Raw genomic sequence first — 18,182 nt, forward strand, 5'->3', positions numbered from 1 at the left:
GTGAAACAAGGGGTCAGAGTAATATACAGGTATGCCGTGGTGATTCAAGTGTAAACCTAACGTGGAAACCATAACAGAGTAAGTTTTATATTCAAACTACAAAATGAGGCCTTACAATAACATCTCCCGTTTTTAACCGTTTCAATTTTGATTTATAGTGACATATTCATTTTCATTACTTGACTCAGTCTTAGGGGATTAGATCAACTTAAATTTCGGTAAAAATAACATCCATATGATGATATGTACGTGTTGTCCTAAACCCCAAGCACGTGTTAAGTTACTCGGAACACCTTCGTTTATGTCCAGATAAAGCTGTGACCAATTATTAGGTCCTTGTGATGGAAACCTGACTTGATGTTCGTTAAGAATACCTGCGTTACAAAGACATCTGTCATCCACTTAAGTACCTGTTTCGCAAATTAATTAACACAATTCTTTTCTTTTTATCACGCTTTGAGCTTGATTTTACGAAGATGCATGTTAACAAATTTTAGCATGATACAAAAAAAACCTATTTTACATAGCATATTATTGAAAACCTCCTGTTCACCATGCACTATTGACAAGGCAAAATCTTATCTAGAATTTTAGATATACAGTGTAAAAACTTTCTCTATAATGCTAATATCATCGAAGACCCATACCAATATAAACCAGCGAAACAGCAATATCGGAGAAAAAAAAAGATTCTATGAATTTTAATCCACGTACTAAATTGTTAATGCAGCGTCTTTGTTTGCCAAAGGAGTGTTAAGAGAGGAATATGGTCCATGCATAACCATTCGTTAGTTAAGATGGACTACAGGAACACGGATGCAGTCATCAAAGACAACTGTTACAGATTCAGAAGTACAGTTGGAGCTACTATGGAAAAAAGGGTACACACTGACATACACAGGCGTGTGTTCTCCGCTAGGACTGCTTTTTAGTCACTTTTCGTCCAAGTACAATACAAGTAACACACTAAAAGCATTTAACTCAAACATGGTGACAAGTTGACAACTCTGCTGGACACATTCAATTACAAATGCCTGCAGCCTCCATATTCACTGATTGAAGAAAATATATCAAACCAACCAATATACCATAAAATTAGCATTCCTGTTCCCACAACGCAACACTGATTCTGGTGTCCACGAATATACATTACCTGTTTAAGAGACTATGGCATATAATAAAAAAAAAAATGCAAAATCAAATCAACTTATAAAATGTTGAGCTAAGCCACTAAAATGATGCGTGTTGAAGAGGCTGAAGTGTATGATCTAACCTATTGGGTACTTTATAGAAAGAAAAAACCCAGAATAAGATCAGGTGTTCCGGAAGGCTAAGCGTCTTTATAGTAAGTCTTTATCGGCGACATCCGAAATGTAAAAATTTGTCAAATCCCAGTCCATCGTGTCCTCTAAGCGAAAACCAAGTTAGTTACAACGAAACAAATACGTACACTGAGCATAATTGTAAAATCAGTGTAAAACAACGTTATACATGTACGTATGTTACATTTCCATGTATAAGATTTAGCAATATACAATTATGACCTTCGTTATCGAAGCTATGCCTTTTAAAGTAATAAACGTAAGCTTGTAATTGAGTCACACAGAGCACGGAGATATTGCTAAGTCCGTGTCAATCAAGTTAGATTGCTATCTAAGGGTCCGTACCAAGAGTAATCAATCATTATGGGCATGTTTTATTCTTATGATAAAATAACATATATATACAAAATGGAATAAATTATATACCCTATATACATGTTCGACTAAAAATTATGAAGCAACATATTTGCATGCACCCGGGTGTACACAATGTTTCGATGTAGATTATAAATATAAAATGCTGTAAAAATTCTCGTAAATAAAATTTGCATACAAATCTTCAGAAAATCAATGGAAACGGCGTCTTGATTTGGTTTGCCAAAAATAATCGGTATTTAGTACGTTGAGCAACAATGGAATTTAATGATATTAATAAATTGGGCCTATCAATTATGATACATGACGCACGGATTTAAAAAAAAAAAGATTATGACGCAACTAGAGGTGTAAACATTCTACAGCTTTCATGATCCATGCTTCGTATATCTTTCATGTTATTTAGTTTCAGCTCTTTGTTTTTGGAGGTAAGAAACTTCGAATCAGCGCGAAGGAAGAATGGCTTCCAAGGCGGTCGCGTCAAGATGGACAGCGGCAGAAGTTGAGCAATTTTGCTCAATCACAGGTCTCAAATCAGATCAAAAGATGCATTTTCACATATGTTAATTGATCCTGTTAAATCGAACACCAAATGTCTTTCCCGTTGTCTCGCTTTCTCTTAAGATGACTGTGAAATAAACAACGGAAGCAATGACCACTTTCGAAATATGACCCAAATCATAGATCGTTTGCTAGTTATTATTATCTCATTCGATTTATGCATCGATTATGTCCTTTTGTTAATAATTCGATCGTGATTTTTTTAAGAAGTATATCTAGCCAGATATCGGGGGGAATCATCTGATCATTCTGCATTGCATTCCCGATTTCGTTTTTTCAGTTTGCAAGACACTTTAATATGATTTTTAGTAATAGAAACCACAGAGACTTCATAATTTGTGAGAGCTTTATTTGCACCTAAACTAGGGTGTTCACAGTAATTTTACCCGCTTTAGGGATTTAGATAAACTTTCGTAAACATGCCAGTTGGTGATTCTAAATAGGGACCTTTCAGTCAAAAATTAATTTTAAATAGGCCAGAACATGTACATTGTACAATAAGCAAATGCCATCAATCCCATTTTTATATTGCATTTTGAATGATGTATTGTTGAAAGGGACAATGAGACAATAGTCTCATCAAAGGATCTTTGAGTGATTAACAATGATCAACAACTTAATTACATAGCATTCTGTTATTTTTATCAGTTTGTGAAAAACAATCTGGTTTCTACTTTACCTTCTGTTTTATTAATCGTTAACAAGCTACGTGATATTTTGGTGAAGGTGCTGATGAAAATGTGGCAGAGCGAATGTTGGAGGCTTGCAATGGGAACATTCAGCTTGCCATTGAGATGCATATGGATGGAGGAGAGATGTGTCATAGTGGACCCCAGCCATCGGGATCCTCATCTGGAGCTCCTGGGCACTCCTCCTCAACGCCTGTTGCAGACCAGGCAGTCGAGGAAGAGTAAGTATTACAACAAAAAAGCAAAGCACCATTGACATTTTCAAAAACAATTAATGGTGGTGGTTTGTTTGTTTGTTTGTTTGATTTTGTTTAACGTCCTATTAACAGCTAAGGTCATTTAACGACGGCCTCCCCTGTGTGCACGATGCATGCGTGTAGTGTATGTGTGTGTATTTTGGGAGGCTGCGATATGTTCGTGTTTGTCTCCTTGTGATAGCATGGAACTGATACCGACTTTATAGTGCTACCTCACTGAGACATACTGCCGAAGACCCCCAGCAGGACGCCCCACCCGGTCACATTATACTGACAACGGGCGAACCAGTCGTCCCACTCCTAATTTGCTGAGCGTTAAGCAGGAGTAGAAACTACCATTTTTAAAGACTTTGGTATGTCTCGGCCAGGGGACAGAACCCAAAACCTTCCTTATAGGGGCGAACGCTCAACAAATGGCCAAAAGTGAGGCATTGTCAAGGGAGACATTAGGAAGAAGAAAGTTATTTAGAACGGAGAGAAGAGATAAGGTCCCAAATTTAGTCGCCTCTTACGATCATGCAATTGGGGGCAGCAGGTACAATTCTTACGCCCTACCAATGGTGGTGGATGAAAAAACGGAAAATAAAAAATTCAACATCGGTCTCTTGCTATCATTTTATTGATGACTTCCAGCTGATGATTACTCGAGTCTAACATTACCATTTGCCTTAATCATGAGTATATTACGGATGCAATTTGCCCCTGATATTTTTTATGAATTTTTAAAATTTAATATTGTGATATTAAATATAGCAGTGATTTTGTCCTGGTTAGATGTTAAAATAAAATGTCACATAAATAAATGATGACAGCTGGAGATAATTAGGATTCTGCCCAGTTTTGTGATATAAAGTTAACTGTTACCTGGAGTAAATAGGTTAGGAATGTGGTAGAAACACCAAATTACCAATATTTCCACAAATGTCTATTCAATTCACTGCAAAGTCAATGTACAAGCCTTTCTAGGTTTAAGACAAAACAATATCACAGACTGGAAAATCATTTACTGTTTTGTACCAGCAGTAGGAAAGTCATAGACTGGCCCCCATCTCTAGGATATTGAATTATTAAGAAAAATTTAACTCCAATTTTTATCACTTGGATGTTTGTTTCCAGACTAGGGAAAGATAAGCTAGTAATAAAATGCAGTCGAGAAATTCTTCATAAAAACTTAGGGGCTGGTAGCCAGTCTATTGGAGTCATGTTGCAAAATCATTGCCTTTCTTTCAATATTAAGTTTTATGTGTCTGTTAAGTCTATGCATACATGCAGACTACTTTCACAATGTTGAAAATAAACTAATATGAAATACACAAATGTAAAAGAGCAAGAAATATTTAAGAGTACACAATTACACAGATACATGTCATTTGTTTTGTTAATTTATGAAATTTATTGTATCAATTTTATTCACAGGGACGTGAGAGCCCCAATCCCGCAAAGAAATGAAACACTTGTGGAGGAAACACCAGCTGGTTTTGGTAAATTTAGCTTCATTCTCTTGTAAAGTACTATTTATATACACTGATAACATACTGTAAGCCATAAGAATTACTTCATTATTTATAATAAAATAAAACCAGCAACAACCTTTTCCTAAGTATAACTGTTGATTGTTGATGTATAGGTCCTAACATTTTGTGCCTGAGTATCTGTCGTATTACTACTCTACTCCAAGGTTACATCAGAACTGTAAAGTATATAAAGTATATTCGACTACCTAATCACCTGGTCAGGGCCCTTTACGCTTCTGGATTGATACATGCATTATCAGACATGTCACACCTTTTTCATCAGTTATTTTTACCAGAAGGTAAATAAATTCAACAGCTTGGATATGAAGCCATTAATCTGTCAGGTGTATTACAAGAATTACTTGAACTGTCTGTGGCAGCTTTTGATTTAATGTCCAGTGTATTGTGTGTTCAGTTTATATATATGATATGGTGTCTGTGGTATCATTGTATGTACAAAATCTGTGGTGTCTTTATTCTCAGTGTATCACCCGATACATTGTATGTACAGGATCTGTGGTGTCTTTATTCTCAGTGTTTCACCCGATTCATTGTATGTACAGAATCTGTGGTGTCTTTATTCTCACTGTATCACCCGATACATTGTATGTACAGAAACTGTGGTGTCTTTATTCTCAGTGTATCCCCCGATACATTGTACATACAGAATCTGTAGTGTCTTTATTCTCAGTGTATCACCCGATACATTGTATGTACAGAATCTGTGGTGTCTTTATTCTCAGTGTATCACCAAATACATTGTACATACAGAATCTGTGGTGTCTTTATTCTCAGTGTGTCACCCGATACATTGTACATACAGAATCTGTAGTGTCTTTATTCTCAGTGTATCACCCGATACATTGTATGTAGTTTCTCAAGTGATTTTATTCTCAGAACTGTGTACACATTGTACATTTAGAGTCTGATGTATATACATATATAGTCCATTCTCCCTTACATTAAATGTATATTCTACATTTTACTTATAAAGCCTGATGTAGATATATAATATACAGACATTGTCCCCTACATTAAATGTGTATTCTACATTTTACTTATAAAGCCTGATGTAGATATATAATATACAGACATTGTCCCCTATATTAAATGTATATTCTACATTTTACTTATAAAACCTGATGTATATACATATATAGTCCATTCTCCCCTACATTAAATGTATATTCTACATTTTACTTATAAAGCCTGATGTAGATATATAATATACAGACATTGTCCCCTACATTAAATGTGTATTCTACATTTTACTTATAAAGCCTGATGTAGATATATAATATACAGACATTGTCCCCTACATTAAATGTATATACTACATTTTACTTATACAACCTGATGCAGATATATAATATACAGACATTGTCCCCTACATTAAATGTGTATTCTACATTTTACTTATAAAGCCTGATGTAGATATATAATATACAGACATTGTCCCCTATATTAAATGTATATTCTACATTTTACTTATAAAGCCTGATGTAGATATATAATATACAGACATTGTCCCCTATATTAAATGTATATTCTACATTTTACTTATAAAGCCTGATGTAGATATATAATATACAGACATTGTCCCCTACATTAAATGTGTATTCTACATTTTACTTATAAAGCCTGATGTAGATATATAATATACAGACATTGTCCCCTACATTAAATGTATATACTACATTTTACTTATAAAACCTGATGTAGATATATAATATACAGACATTGTCCCCTACATTAAATGTATATACTACATTTTACTTATAAAACCTGATGCAGATATATAATATACAGACATTGTCCCCTACATTAAATGTATATTCTGCATTTTACTTATAAAACCTGATGTATATAGATATATATTCCATTCTCCCCTACATTAAATGTATACTCTACATTTTACTTATAAAACCTGATGTAGATATATAATATACAGACATTCTCCCCTACATTAAATGTATATTCTACATTGTACTTATAAAACCTGATGTATATAGATATATAGTCCATTCTCCCCTACATTAAATGGATATTCTACATTTTACTTATAAAACCTGTTGTAGATATATAATATACAGACATTGTCGCCTACATTAAATGTATATTCTACATTTTAATTATAAAACCTGATGTAGATATATAATATACAGACATTGTCGCCTACATTAAATGTATATTCTACATTTGACTTATAAAACCTGATGTATATAGATATATAGTCCATTCTCCCCTACATTAAATGTATACTCTACATTTTACTTATAAAACCTGATGCAGATATATAATATACAGACATTGTCCCCTACATTAAATGTATAGTCTACATTTTACTTATAAAACCTGATGTACATATATAATATACAGACATTCTCCCCTACATTAAATGTATATTCTACATTATACTTATAAAACCTGATGTATATAGATATATAGTCCATTCTCCCCTACATTAAATGGATATTCTACATTTTACTTATAAAACCTGATGCATATAGATATATAGTCCATTCTCCCCTACATTAAATGGATATTCTACATTTTACTTATAAAACCTGTTGTATATAGATATATAGTCCATTCTCCCCTACATTAAATGGATATTCTACATTTTACTTATAAAACCTGTTGTAGATATATAATATACAGACATTGTCGCCTACATTAAATGTATATTCTACATTTTAATTATAAAACCTGATGTAGATATATAATATACAGACATTGTCGCCTACATTAAATGTATATTCTACATTTTAATTATAAAACCTGATGTAGATATATAATATACAGACATTCTCCCCTACATTAAATGTATATTCTACATTGTACTTATAAAACCTGATGTATATAGATATATATTCCATTCTCCCCTACATTAAATGTATATTCTACATTATACTTATAAAACCTGATGTAGATATATAATATACAGACATTGTCGCCTACATTAAATGTATATTCTACATTTTACTTATAAAACCTGATGTAGATATATAATATACAGACAATCTCCCCTCAGTGTAATCTGTATATATTGCAGGGCTGGCACACTTCAGTGGCCAGATGTCGGACGACGACCTAGGTTGGTTTGTCCCTCATCATTCGCTTCAATGTACTATTGGTGGTGTTCTGTGTTTTTGAATTAATAGCTGACTGTGCTGTAGTGAGATGTTCCTATTAGATACTGCATCATATATACAGTCACAGCTTCAGTGTATGCCAACACACTGCTTTGATAAAAATATTGTTCACTTTGATCTGATGGTATATTTACATTAGTGTATTAAAAATAGATAGATTAAACTTGAAATAGTGAATACCATTTACATGTTCATTTATCATATATACGTTAATTATCAATAAATCAATCAGAGTTTCATATTTCAGATATTAAAGTGTATGCATGTACTTATTATTAACCTTTGAAATTGTTTGTGGCAAACTAGAATTAAAATATCTTTAAAAAGGTTTTACAGGGACCCTTAAATGGCAAAATACATGTTATAGCTTAGAAATCGTGGCTTGACCCTGAAAGGAATTGATTAAATTTAAGTTAAAATAATATTCTGCTGATTTTAAAAGTGAACCATGAGCAGAGGGTGAAAAAATCATTCAAATATAACTTTTTTTTATATAAGGACCTTGTGACTATGTATGCATTGGATGTTCCAAGTTTGTGTTTTTTCTCTCTAAAATACTCCCAGTATTTGATTTTAAATGATATTTCATTTTGCAATTGATTGAGGATAAACTTATACAGTGTCAAGTAGTAGGATTCAAATACATTCAACAATGATATCATTTGATTTATTGAATTGTTTACACATATATGGAAGTTGTTCCTTTTCAACAAGAAATACCTTGTTTTTACAAGTAGAAAAAAACAAAATTGAAACCCTATACAAATGGACACAAAATATTTTGGAAATTCTTTTGATTTTAATTGTGTATAACTATTATAATGATTAATTCCAAAAATAAAGGCAACTGTAATACATTTATGTATTATATTACCGTTCAATATCTTCAATATGCAACATCTTGCCTTGCTGGTATGCAGATTGATAAAAAAGTAGACTCTCTGTTGTTATGAACAAATAAAACTGAAGTTTTCGCATTGACACACATTTAAATGTCTAGTTTTGCTGAAACATATATCCAGAGTTGCTTTCACTTACCCTAAACGATAAAGCTGGTGTTCATGTCTGTAGTTTGGAGCTCTGTCTGCTTACCCTATACGCAGAGCGCTGTCTGCTTACCCTGTACAGTTTATAACCTCCTTTCTCTGTGTATAGAATTTATAGATACTGGTATAGTGACATAGCATGACCCGACAACCTGTTGTAGGTATATATATATTTGTGTCTGTCCTGCCTTTCAAGATTTGCATGTAATCATTGCAATTGGTGTTTCTTAAACATACAAAATGTATAGTGCATTAGCACTCTGTAGTGTCAGGGGTGTACACATACTATATTTAGAGTACTAGCCTGCAGGCAGGTTTTGAAAAATTCTACTAGCCCAACTTGTTTTTTCATTAGATTTTGAAAACATTTCACCAGCCCTGATACAAAACTTAACTAGCCCAGAGTATCGGGATAGTGGAACTGTACACTCCTGACCATAAATAATAATATAAACTATATATCCTACATGAAAGTTACTATTTTTCAATTATGTTTGCATTGAAACTTGGTGTCTGGTAAGTAAACAATTATTTCAATCATTTGTTTACTTTTTAAAGTCATCTATAAAAGTTTGAAGTAAAAGCAAACACATGGTGACGCTTTAAGCATGCTTAAGGTATATAATGTCATTAGTTCTATTTTCATACACACCTTCTGGTTACAGAACATTATAATAACTAATTTTGTATTATACTTCGTCTATGGGAAAAAATCTCTGCATAATATGATTTTGAGGATAGATAAAGTTTTATATAAAAAAAAAATATCTATTTATTATCAATTATCATTTGATGAAAATTTATCTCTGTTAAAAAACAAAAAGCATCAATCTAAAATAGATGGTCTTGGATTTTGTGTGGTTGTATAGTACTGTCTGCAGGATTACACCACCCTGTGTTGTTTCCTTAGTTTTCCAGTGATACAAGACCAAATGATGTTTAACATTTCCTGCTACTGTTCATATGTTATTTATTGTTAACCATTGTTATTATAAGGTCTCTGTTGCTTCACACATGTACTTGTAATTGAATGTTCTAAAACCATTCATCGAACCTGTCATTTTAGGGTTCCATGGAAGAAGGAGAAAGGCTAGATCTGTGTTTGATGGATTTCGAGACTTTCAGGCTGAAGCTAGTAAGTGATGGCTCATAGTAGAGTAATAATATCTTCATCGATTTTTAGAAAATACTATATTTGAATAACATGTCCATTTCTGTGTGTGTGATTACATGTATATATTTTAGGTATAATTTATCTAAAATAAAAATTGATTGATAAAATTCCCTTACCTGCGTGTGTTCCAGTATCACTGATCTATCTACCAGGTATGATTATAAGACTCTTTCATGCCCGAGAGGTTTTCAAATTGGGTAAAACCAAAGCTTGCCAAGGGTTTTGCACCCGTTTGAAAATCCCAGGGTTGGATTTCCCTATCTTACACTTCTGGACATGAAAGAGTATTTTTCTCTCATTCCAATCACCAGAATTAAATCAGAAACCACAAAAACATGTCTCAGTTTCTGCCTTTGTTGATATTACGTTATTGTCGTCCCATTGTGGCTTCCCACATGTGAAATGGGGTGTAAGATTAAATTTCTTAGTGAAATGGGGTGTAAGATTGAATTTCTTAGTGAAATGGGGTGTAAGATAGAACTTCTTATACTCCTTTCTTACCCTGGACAGTTCTGTCGTACACACGCAGGAGTGAGAGAAAAACTTTGTTGATAACATTTATCTTTTACCTTAATGTGTTTCATCTCCAGGGCAACAGGAGGAAATGATGTCAGCTGGGGCCTCTACATTCCAATCAAAGCGACAGACCCTAGAGGACTTGTTCCGTCCACCCATAGACGTGATGTACAAAGGAAGCTTTGCTAGTGTGAGTCTACCTAAGGAGATATTTTTCGTATTGCATAGAAGTCAGATTTTTCAAAAAAAAAATATAGGGCTATTGATATAACAGTAGTAAAACTTTTGTATGCTATACAAACTTTGACCAAAGGAACAGACCTACAGTTAAGAAGTGATTGTGAGACAGAGGAGACAGAGGATGTCTCCTTATTGTTTCAAGAAGACTTGCACCAAAGCTTTTCCAAGCCTGCAATTCTCTATGCAGTTCCTGTAAAATGTAGATTCCACCTTTGTTTAAATTGTAGGCCTACAGGAAGTTCGGAGTAGGAATGAAATGGATATTATATTTATTTTACACCAACTATCAATTGTACTTGTATACAAGAACTTTCTCACGGTCAATCATGATAATAATACAATATATTTCCAAATATACTGTATGTACATCTTTATTCATACAACGTTGGGGTAAATGTCATTAGTGTCCTGGGCCAACAGATTACTGCTGCTGTGTCTTTGTCTCCCTATCAGAGGAACACTGTACACATATCAGGAGTGTCCTGGACAGACAGACTGCTGATATAGTGTTATAATTTTCTCCCTATTAGTAGAGAACCATCATACTTCTGATACAATGTCTTTCTCCCTGTTGGAGTAGAACTGAACACTTGCCGGCATGTGCCATGCCAACAGACTCCTGGTGCAGTGTCTGTGTTACCCTTTTGAGAGGATTACTGTGTATATACTTGTAAATTGGTGTTTTACAGGCTCGAGAGCACGGTAAAACCTGCCAGAAATGGTTGATGGTGAATATACAGAATGTTCAGGAGTTCGCATGTCAGGCCCTCAATCGTGACGTGTGGAGCAACAACAGTGTGAAAAGTATCATCAAGTCAAAGTTCATCTTCTGGCAGGTAAGAGTAGACAACCTGGGGCACGGTAGTCTAGTGGTAGGATGCCGGGCTACAGGAGGCACGGTAGTCCAGTGGTAGGGCGCCGGGCTTGTGACCGAAGGGTTGTGAGGCACGGTAGTCTAGTGGTAGGGCGCCGGGCTACAGGAGGCACGGTAGTCTAGTGGTAGGATGCCGAGCTACAGGAGGCACGGTAGGCTAGTGGTAGGGCGCCGGGCTTGTGACCGAAGGGTTGCGAGGCACGGTGGTCTAGTGGTAGGGCGCCAGGCTTGTGACCAAAGGGTTGTAAGGCACGGTAGTCTAGTGGTAGGGCGCCGGGCTTGTGACCGAAGGGTTGTGAGGCACAGTAGTCTAGTGGTAGGGTGCCAGGCTTGTGACCGAAGGGTTGTGGGTACGAGTCACGCCACTGCACAGTGTTTTATCTTTGAGCAAGATGCTTTACTCCGCTTGTTTCAGTCTACCCAGCTGGTAAATGAGTACATGGTTGGGCAGTGCTAGATTTGTTGAATGCTAGCTGTGGGCGCCGAAATGGCAGCACCGGCTGTATGCTCCCCAGGGAGCTGAGAAAGATATTGGCTGGTTGCAAAGGCCCTATAACCACGTATAATAATTTGTGAACCGCTTTGAGACGACCTATGAACTAGGTTGTGATAAAGCGTTATATAAGAACCTCAAATTATTATTATTATTACAATAAAAATTTATTAATGCTATCTCATTTATCTTACCCAACTCACTCAATTAAAAATATGAAAAGAGCTGGTGAAATTTTGTTTGAGTATATAGGTATCACTTCAGGAAAGTTTATGAGAATCATCATTTTTAAAAGCAACGTTTTAGAATTATCACCTGAAATACAGCAATATCATTTCGAGCACAAAATAGCTTCATCATTGTGATGAAGTGTAATTAACAGAGAATCATATTGGTTGCATGTTGGGAAAGGACAAGGTTGTATGGGATGTGGTTTGCTCTTAGCACCAGGACTTCTCAAAATTCTGAAATAAAATGTTAAGCAAACAGTTTTTTCAATTGAAGACATAGACAACATTATTCATCAATAACAATGGTAATGATATGTTAAAGCAACTAGATTGGTGTCAAACAAGGTGGTGCCAAAAATATGGATTTGCTCAAATTTAAATTTTACATTATTGAATCATTATTGTATTGTTTTTCGGGAGTTATCTCCCTTCATCAACCTCATTTTGAATACATGAATCTTGTCATTTCTTTCCATAACGGTATAGATTTAATGTTGTACTACCTTTCAATGTAAATAATCACTATATACCCTCCTCTGTGATAACTGAAGAGTTTAATGTCATGTCTTCTCCAGGTTTACCACGACAGTGATGAAGGGGGCAAATACACTCAGTTCTACAAAGTGAAAAACTGGCCATATGTCTCCATCATTGATCCACGTACAGGTGCAGTGTAATTTATCATGATACACAATTACCGTAGAAGCTGTATGCCTGACAGAATCATTTACACTTCACAGGGGAACTTATTGGCATAATGTTTCCAGATGTTGTATAATCCTGCAAATTACAGACATCATAATCATATCAAGAGGTTGTTAAAAAGCTAAATATAAATTGTTCTTTGTAACATACTCTACTTTATAGTAGGTTATTTAAATGGGTATTAAAGTTTAACAAATGTACACTTAGAACTTATTTTTTAGGTTTTAATTCCTGAAATCACAGGTAGAAAGAATTGTTACACAACAAAGTGGGGTTTTTTTTTGGGGNGGGGGTGGGACGGAAGTTTTCTTCGAAACTTTTTGTGTAGTGGCCACAACATGCAGAGGTGCCAACCCTTACCCTTTTGGCCTAATCCCTAAGATTTTAACATATAAAATACGCTTTTCAATTTTGCCTGTATGATTTTGTCTTATTTCTGCCGATTCCAGAAATTTCTGCCTGTTTTTGCATCGTTTTATTTTAATATCCTGATTGCATTCCTCTCGGTGTTTTGTATAAGCCTAGAAACTGAAGCGTATATGTGACTGTGATCACATTTTCTCTTTCTTTAGCAAGAAATGGCAGGAAATTGTGCTCTTGAAGAGAGATAAAATTGATAGTTCAGGTAATCCACCCCAAAAAATCAAAAAGCAATGGGATCAAAAAATTGAATCCAGAATACAGAGAATGACATTTCCATTGTTATTATACAGTATACAGAGGTATACACGTATATTGTATAATACTTTATCCGTTTCTCATACTTTTGTTCCCAAATTGTAAGATATTTGTGAGGTACTTGAATTCACAAATTGTTACACATTTGTAAAACATGTGAATTTAAATCCCTCTCAGCTACTTGTATAAGAATTATACAGTGTACTTGGCTACTTCTGTTGCTATGTAACATAGAAAATGTATGTAGTACGATACACTGTTGACATGAAGCTTCAGTGATTTTTATTTTTTTGATAATACCTGTACCTTTATATATATACAACACTTAGGATCAGCTGCAGACAATGATTACATTACTTTTACTTGTTTTTATCAGGAGAAAATATGGTAACCTGGGATAAATTGGATCCCATGATATTTTGTGAACTAGGTAAGTGTATAATGTGTTGGTTCATCCTGCTGACATTCCACTGTTAACTCAGTCACCCCTGAAATTTTATAATGAACTATTCCAACCTTTGAATGGGAAGAGTCCAAATGTGTCTTCAGGGGTGAATAAGTTAACACACATACATTCTAAAACAAGTTTTCTGTTATTGTGTACTACCGATATGTCCTGTTCCACTCAATATTGTCATCAAAATCCACATTAATTCTATTCCAAGTACCATTGTCAGCCAATTCCAACTACAAAGTCAGTTAAACCTCGTTGTGTTGAGGATCATAATTTTTAAAGTACATTTTTTTATTGAATACATCTGAGTCAAAATACATAGCAAAACTGGTCACAAAACCAAAAAAGAGCTAAAATATCTGACTGAAGATTGGCTAGATTTAAAATATTTATTGTTCTCTAAGTAAAATCATTTTGTTTATCACAGCCAACGAGTTTCTGGCAGACAACCCATACTGTGGAAGTGACAGTGAAACCAGTCCGTCTCCTGCCAAAAGGCCCAGGGTAGGTAAAGGAACACGTCTATATAGTTAAAGTCATGATTTAGCTTTAAAAATGTCTAATCTACTGGCCCGTCTTTCCAGTCAGCATTTATGCAGTGTCAGTTGTCACACTTTAAATCAAGCAACCAGTAATTTAGGAGTCCCACTAACAAGCCACCGCTAATCTGGTGGTCCCACTTACATGCCACCGCTAATCTAGTGGTCCCACTTACATGCAACCGCTAATATGGTGGTCCCACTAACGAGCCACCACTAATCTGGTGGTCCCACTTACATGCCACCGCTAATCTGGTGGTCACATTTACATGCCACCGCTAATCTGGTGGTCCCACTAACGAGCCACCACTAATCTGGTGGTCCCACTACCGAGCCACCACTAATCTGGTGGTCCCACAAACATGCCACCACTAATCTGGTGGTCCCACTAACATGCCACCACTAATCTGGTGGTCCCGCTATCAAGCCACCACTAATTTGGTGGTCCCACTAACGAGCCACCTGACCACTAATCTAGTGGTCCCACTACCGAGCCACCACTAATCTAGTGGTCCCACTATCAAGCCCCCACTAATCTGGTGGTCCCTCTAACGAGGCAACACTAATCTGGTGATCCCACTATAAAGCCCCCACTAATCTGGTGGTTCCTCTAACGAGGCAACACTAATCTTGTGGTCCCACTATCAAGCCCCCACTAATCTGGTGGTCCCTCTAACGAGCCACCACTAATCTGGTGGTCCCTGGATCACACCGCATATCCAGCTACTACTAAGTCTTTATGCAATTGCTCCATTGGGTAAAGATTGGACCTTTTATGTACAAATTTGTTCCAATAGTTTAGCTGTCTCACAACCAGTCACTTTTGCTTGAAACAAAGCTTGCTAGATTATTGAGGCTTTAGTTTATTTACAGATACATTGTATAATATTTGAAATGAATAATGTATCAAGACACAATTAAATAACTAATATTGAACGATAACTTTTTTGATCAGGTGGCAAGTATTGTAGATGCTAGTGAAGATTCTCAACTACAAGCAGCTATCAAAGCCTCTTTGACCAAGTCTACCTCATCCAACCCGGTCATCATCGACTCCGAATCCGACCTGGACAGTGACAATGATCTCGAGACCTTCACAGACTCTGAAGATGAGGCTGAGTCATCTACAAACTACTCTCCAGTAAAATGTGAATCTAAACAAAACAATACAGACAGTGTTGTGAAATCATCAAATACTGATAATACTTCAGGGGAACAGATGTCGGAGGAAAAGGCCACAGATCTCTCAGATGATGCCTCTCAAGACAGTGACAGTAAAGAGGAAAACACCAAAAGTGCTGACACCGATCTCAACTCTGAAAAATACAAGTCTTTTCTCGGAAAGGATGACGGTACGAAAGCTTAGTTACTCTATACAGATATAAGTATACATATATCTAACTTCTAAATACCACATCATTTTCCTGTTTGTCTGATCTCACGGAATGGTCACAAGTATTGATACTTTTTTCACTGAACTTTCCATACTTACCATAAACTGAAATTTGCTTTTATCTTTTAGATCCACAAACGTCTCTGATGATCAGATTTCCTGATGGCAAACGACAACAGTGGCTCACTTCTTGTAATTCTAAACTCATGGTAAGTTGCCTTGATGTGTTCAGTAGGTAGTAGGAAAGAAATGTTTCCATTCCACACTAATATTATCATGGAACTGGATGTACAGATCAAACAAGGAAATAAAAAGTTTGTAATTTCGGTATATTAATATGAATTATAATTACTGGGTACATTTAACACTACTATATGAATTGAAACTTTCATTGTGGATTGCCTTTTCTCAATGACAGTGAAATAGCAAATATTATTTAAACAAACATGAAAACAGCTTGACTGTATCATGATTAGACATATTATTAGACAACGAAAGTTTGTATCATCAAATTGGATTGTAGATTTATGTAAAACTAATCAAGAAAGCTTTCATAAATGTTTCGTGTTATATGCTGTGATGTGATTTATTCTCTTTTCAGGTAAATTTTTATCAATTGACCCCAGATTTAAAATTTAAAAAAAATGTTCGGAACTTAAAAAAAAACTTTTTTTCTTCCTTCACTTTTATTTCCACCCTTTGTTTGAATCAACAGTCATATTCTATTTTCTGTTTACAGTATGCTGAAGATGAATATTTTTTTCTCTCCATTTTACAGGCATTAGTGTTGTATGTCGGATCTCAAGGTTATCCAAACGAACGCTTCGAGCTGGTCACAAACTTTCCTAAAAGGAAGCTATCATACATGGATTTTGACATCACTGTGAAAGACGCTGGTTTGCATCCTCAGGAATCTATATTTGTACAGGCTAGATGATGCAGCATTTTCTAAAACATAGTTGACTGGGCCAGATTATACAGTCGATACATTGGCGACAGGATGGAATCATTCCGCCTATTCTGATACACTGGTGGCCGGACCAGATCATTCAGCCGTTTCTGACACACTGGTGGCCGGACCAGATCATTCAATCTATCTGGATATACTAGTGACAGCTTCAGGCTAGGCAATACAAACTAGATCTACTGATGGAAATATTGTAGCATGCTGTGTGAATAGGGCAACCATTAGCTTGAATGACAAAGTGAAAATACTTTTGTTTTGTCACTGGAAAGTAAGAGTTCATATGTGTAACAGAAAGGCTGGACTTAGTTGTATTGGTCAAAAGAATGGATTCTCTGAATACATATTGGTCAAAGAAACAAAATAGGATTTAAGTGATAGTTATCAGAGGAAAAAATACTGCTCAACTGGAAACTTTTGCCCTCATGCAGGGACGTATAATATATTGTCCCTGTTTCATGTTTAATTTTTTTTGTTGTCCTTTAACAAGAGAGTGAAATTTAAATATGTAGAAGAAATGTAAGGTGCTACCAGAGTGTAAATTTGCAGTTGGAGGGCTAATTAACACAAGGTGATTCAACACAATTTGAAAGGTGAAATAAGAAACATTTTAGTTAAACACAATGTACATTAATTGAATGAAAGAGAAGTTGCAAGTGGACAGTATTTTGTTTGAAAGTGAACTACAACTTGATCCCATGTGAAAAATAAAGCTGAGCTACCTGTGGGTGTGTGTACACATGCTATTCCACGGGATAGAATGTCATAGACAAAATACAGGTGTAGTGAAACCAGGTAGCAACTAAAGTATTTGAATACAAAATGGAAACATCCCAATATACAATGTACTCGGTATTTAACTCGGAATAAAGTCCAGACAATTGAAGTACCGTTGTTTATCACATTAGTTCAGCAGATCAGGGCATAGTGTAAAGATAAATGCTAGGCTGTTTGCACAACAACAGATGTTTTTTGATAATTTAATAATTTGTATCGGAGAGTA

The 18,182-nt window shown here is 35.3% G+C and overlaps 1 protein-coding gene across 2 annotated transcripts; it reads left to right on the forward strand.

The window, feature by feature from the left end:
• The first annotated feature begins 2,115 nt into the window (after positions 1 to 2,115).
• LOC110442594 (UBX domain-containing protein 7-like) lies at positions 2,116 to 17,256 on the forward strand. Of its 2 annotated transcripts, XM_021486277.1 has the most exons (13): positions 2,116 to 2,223; positions 2,985 to 3,168; positions 4,621 to 4,685; positions 7,774 to 7,815; positions 9,986 to 10,054; positions 10,684 to 10,799; positions 11,539 to 11,685; positions 13,022 to 13,112; positions 14,206 to 14,259; positions 14,711 to 14,787; positions 15,778 to 16,174; positions 16,345 to 16,424; positions 16,994 to 17,256. In XM_021486277.1, exons 1-13 carry the CDS (start codon positions 2,157 to 2,159, stop codon positions 17,150 to 17,152), a joined length of 1,548 nt encoding a protein of 515 aa, XP_021341952.1. In that variant the 5' UTR covers positions 2,116 to 2,156; the 3' UTR covers positions 17,153 to 17,256. The 2 variants fall into 2 exon arrangements, with proteins under 2 accessions (XP_021341952.1, XP_021341953.1); XM_021486278.1 differs by lacking the exon at positions 7,774 to 7,815.
• The last annotated feature ends 926 nt before the right edge of the window (positions 17,257 to 18,182 follow it).

The sequence above is a fragment of the Mizuhopecten yessoensis genome, unplaced genomic scaffold, assembly GCF_002113885.1.
Source record: "Mizuhopecten yessoensis strain PY_sf001 unplaced genomic scaffold, ASM211388v2 scaffold716283, whole genome shotgun sequence".
NCBI lineage: Eukaryota > Metazoa > Mollusca > Bivalvia > Pectinida > Pectinidae > Mizuhopecten > Mizuhopecten yessoensis.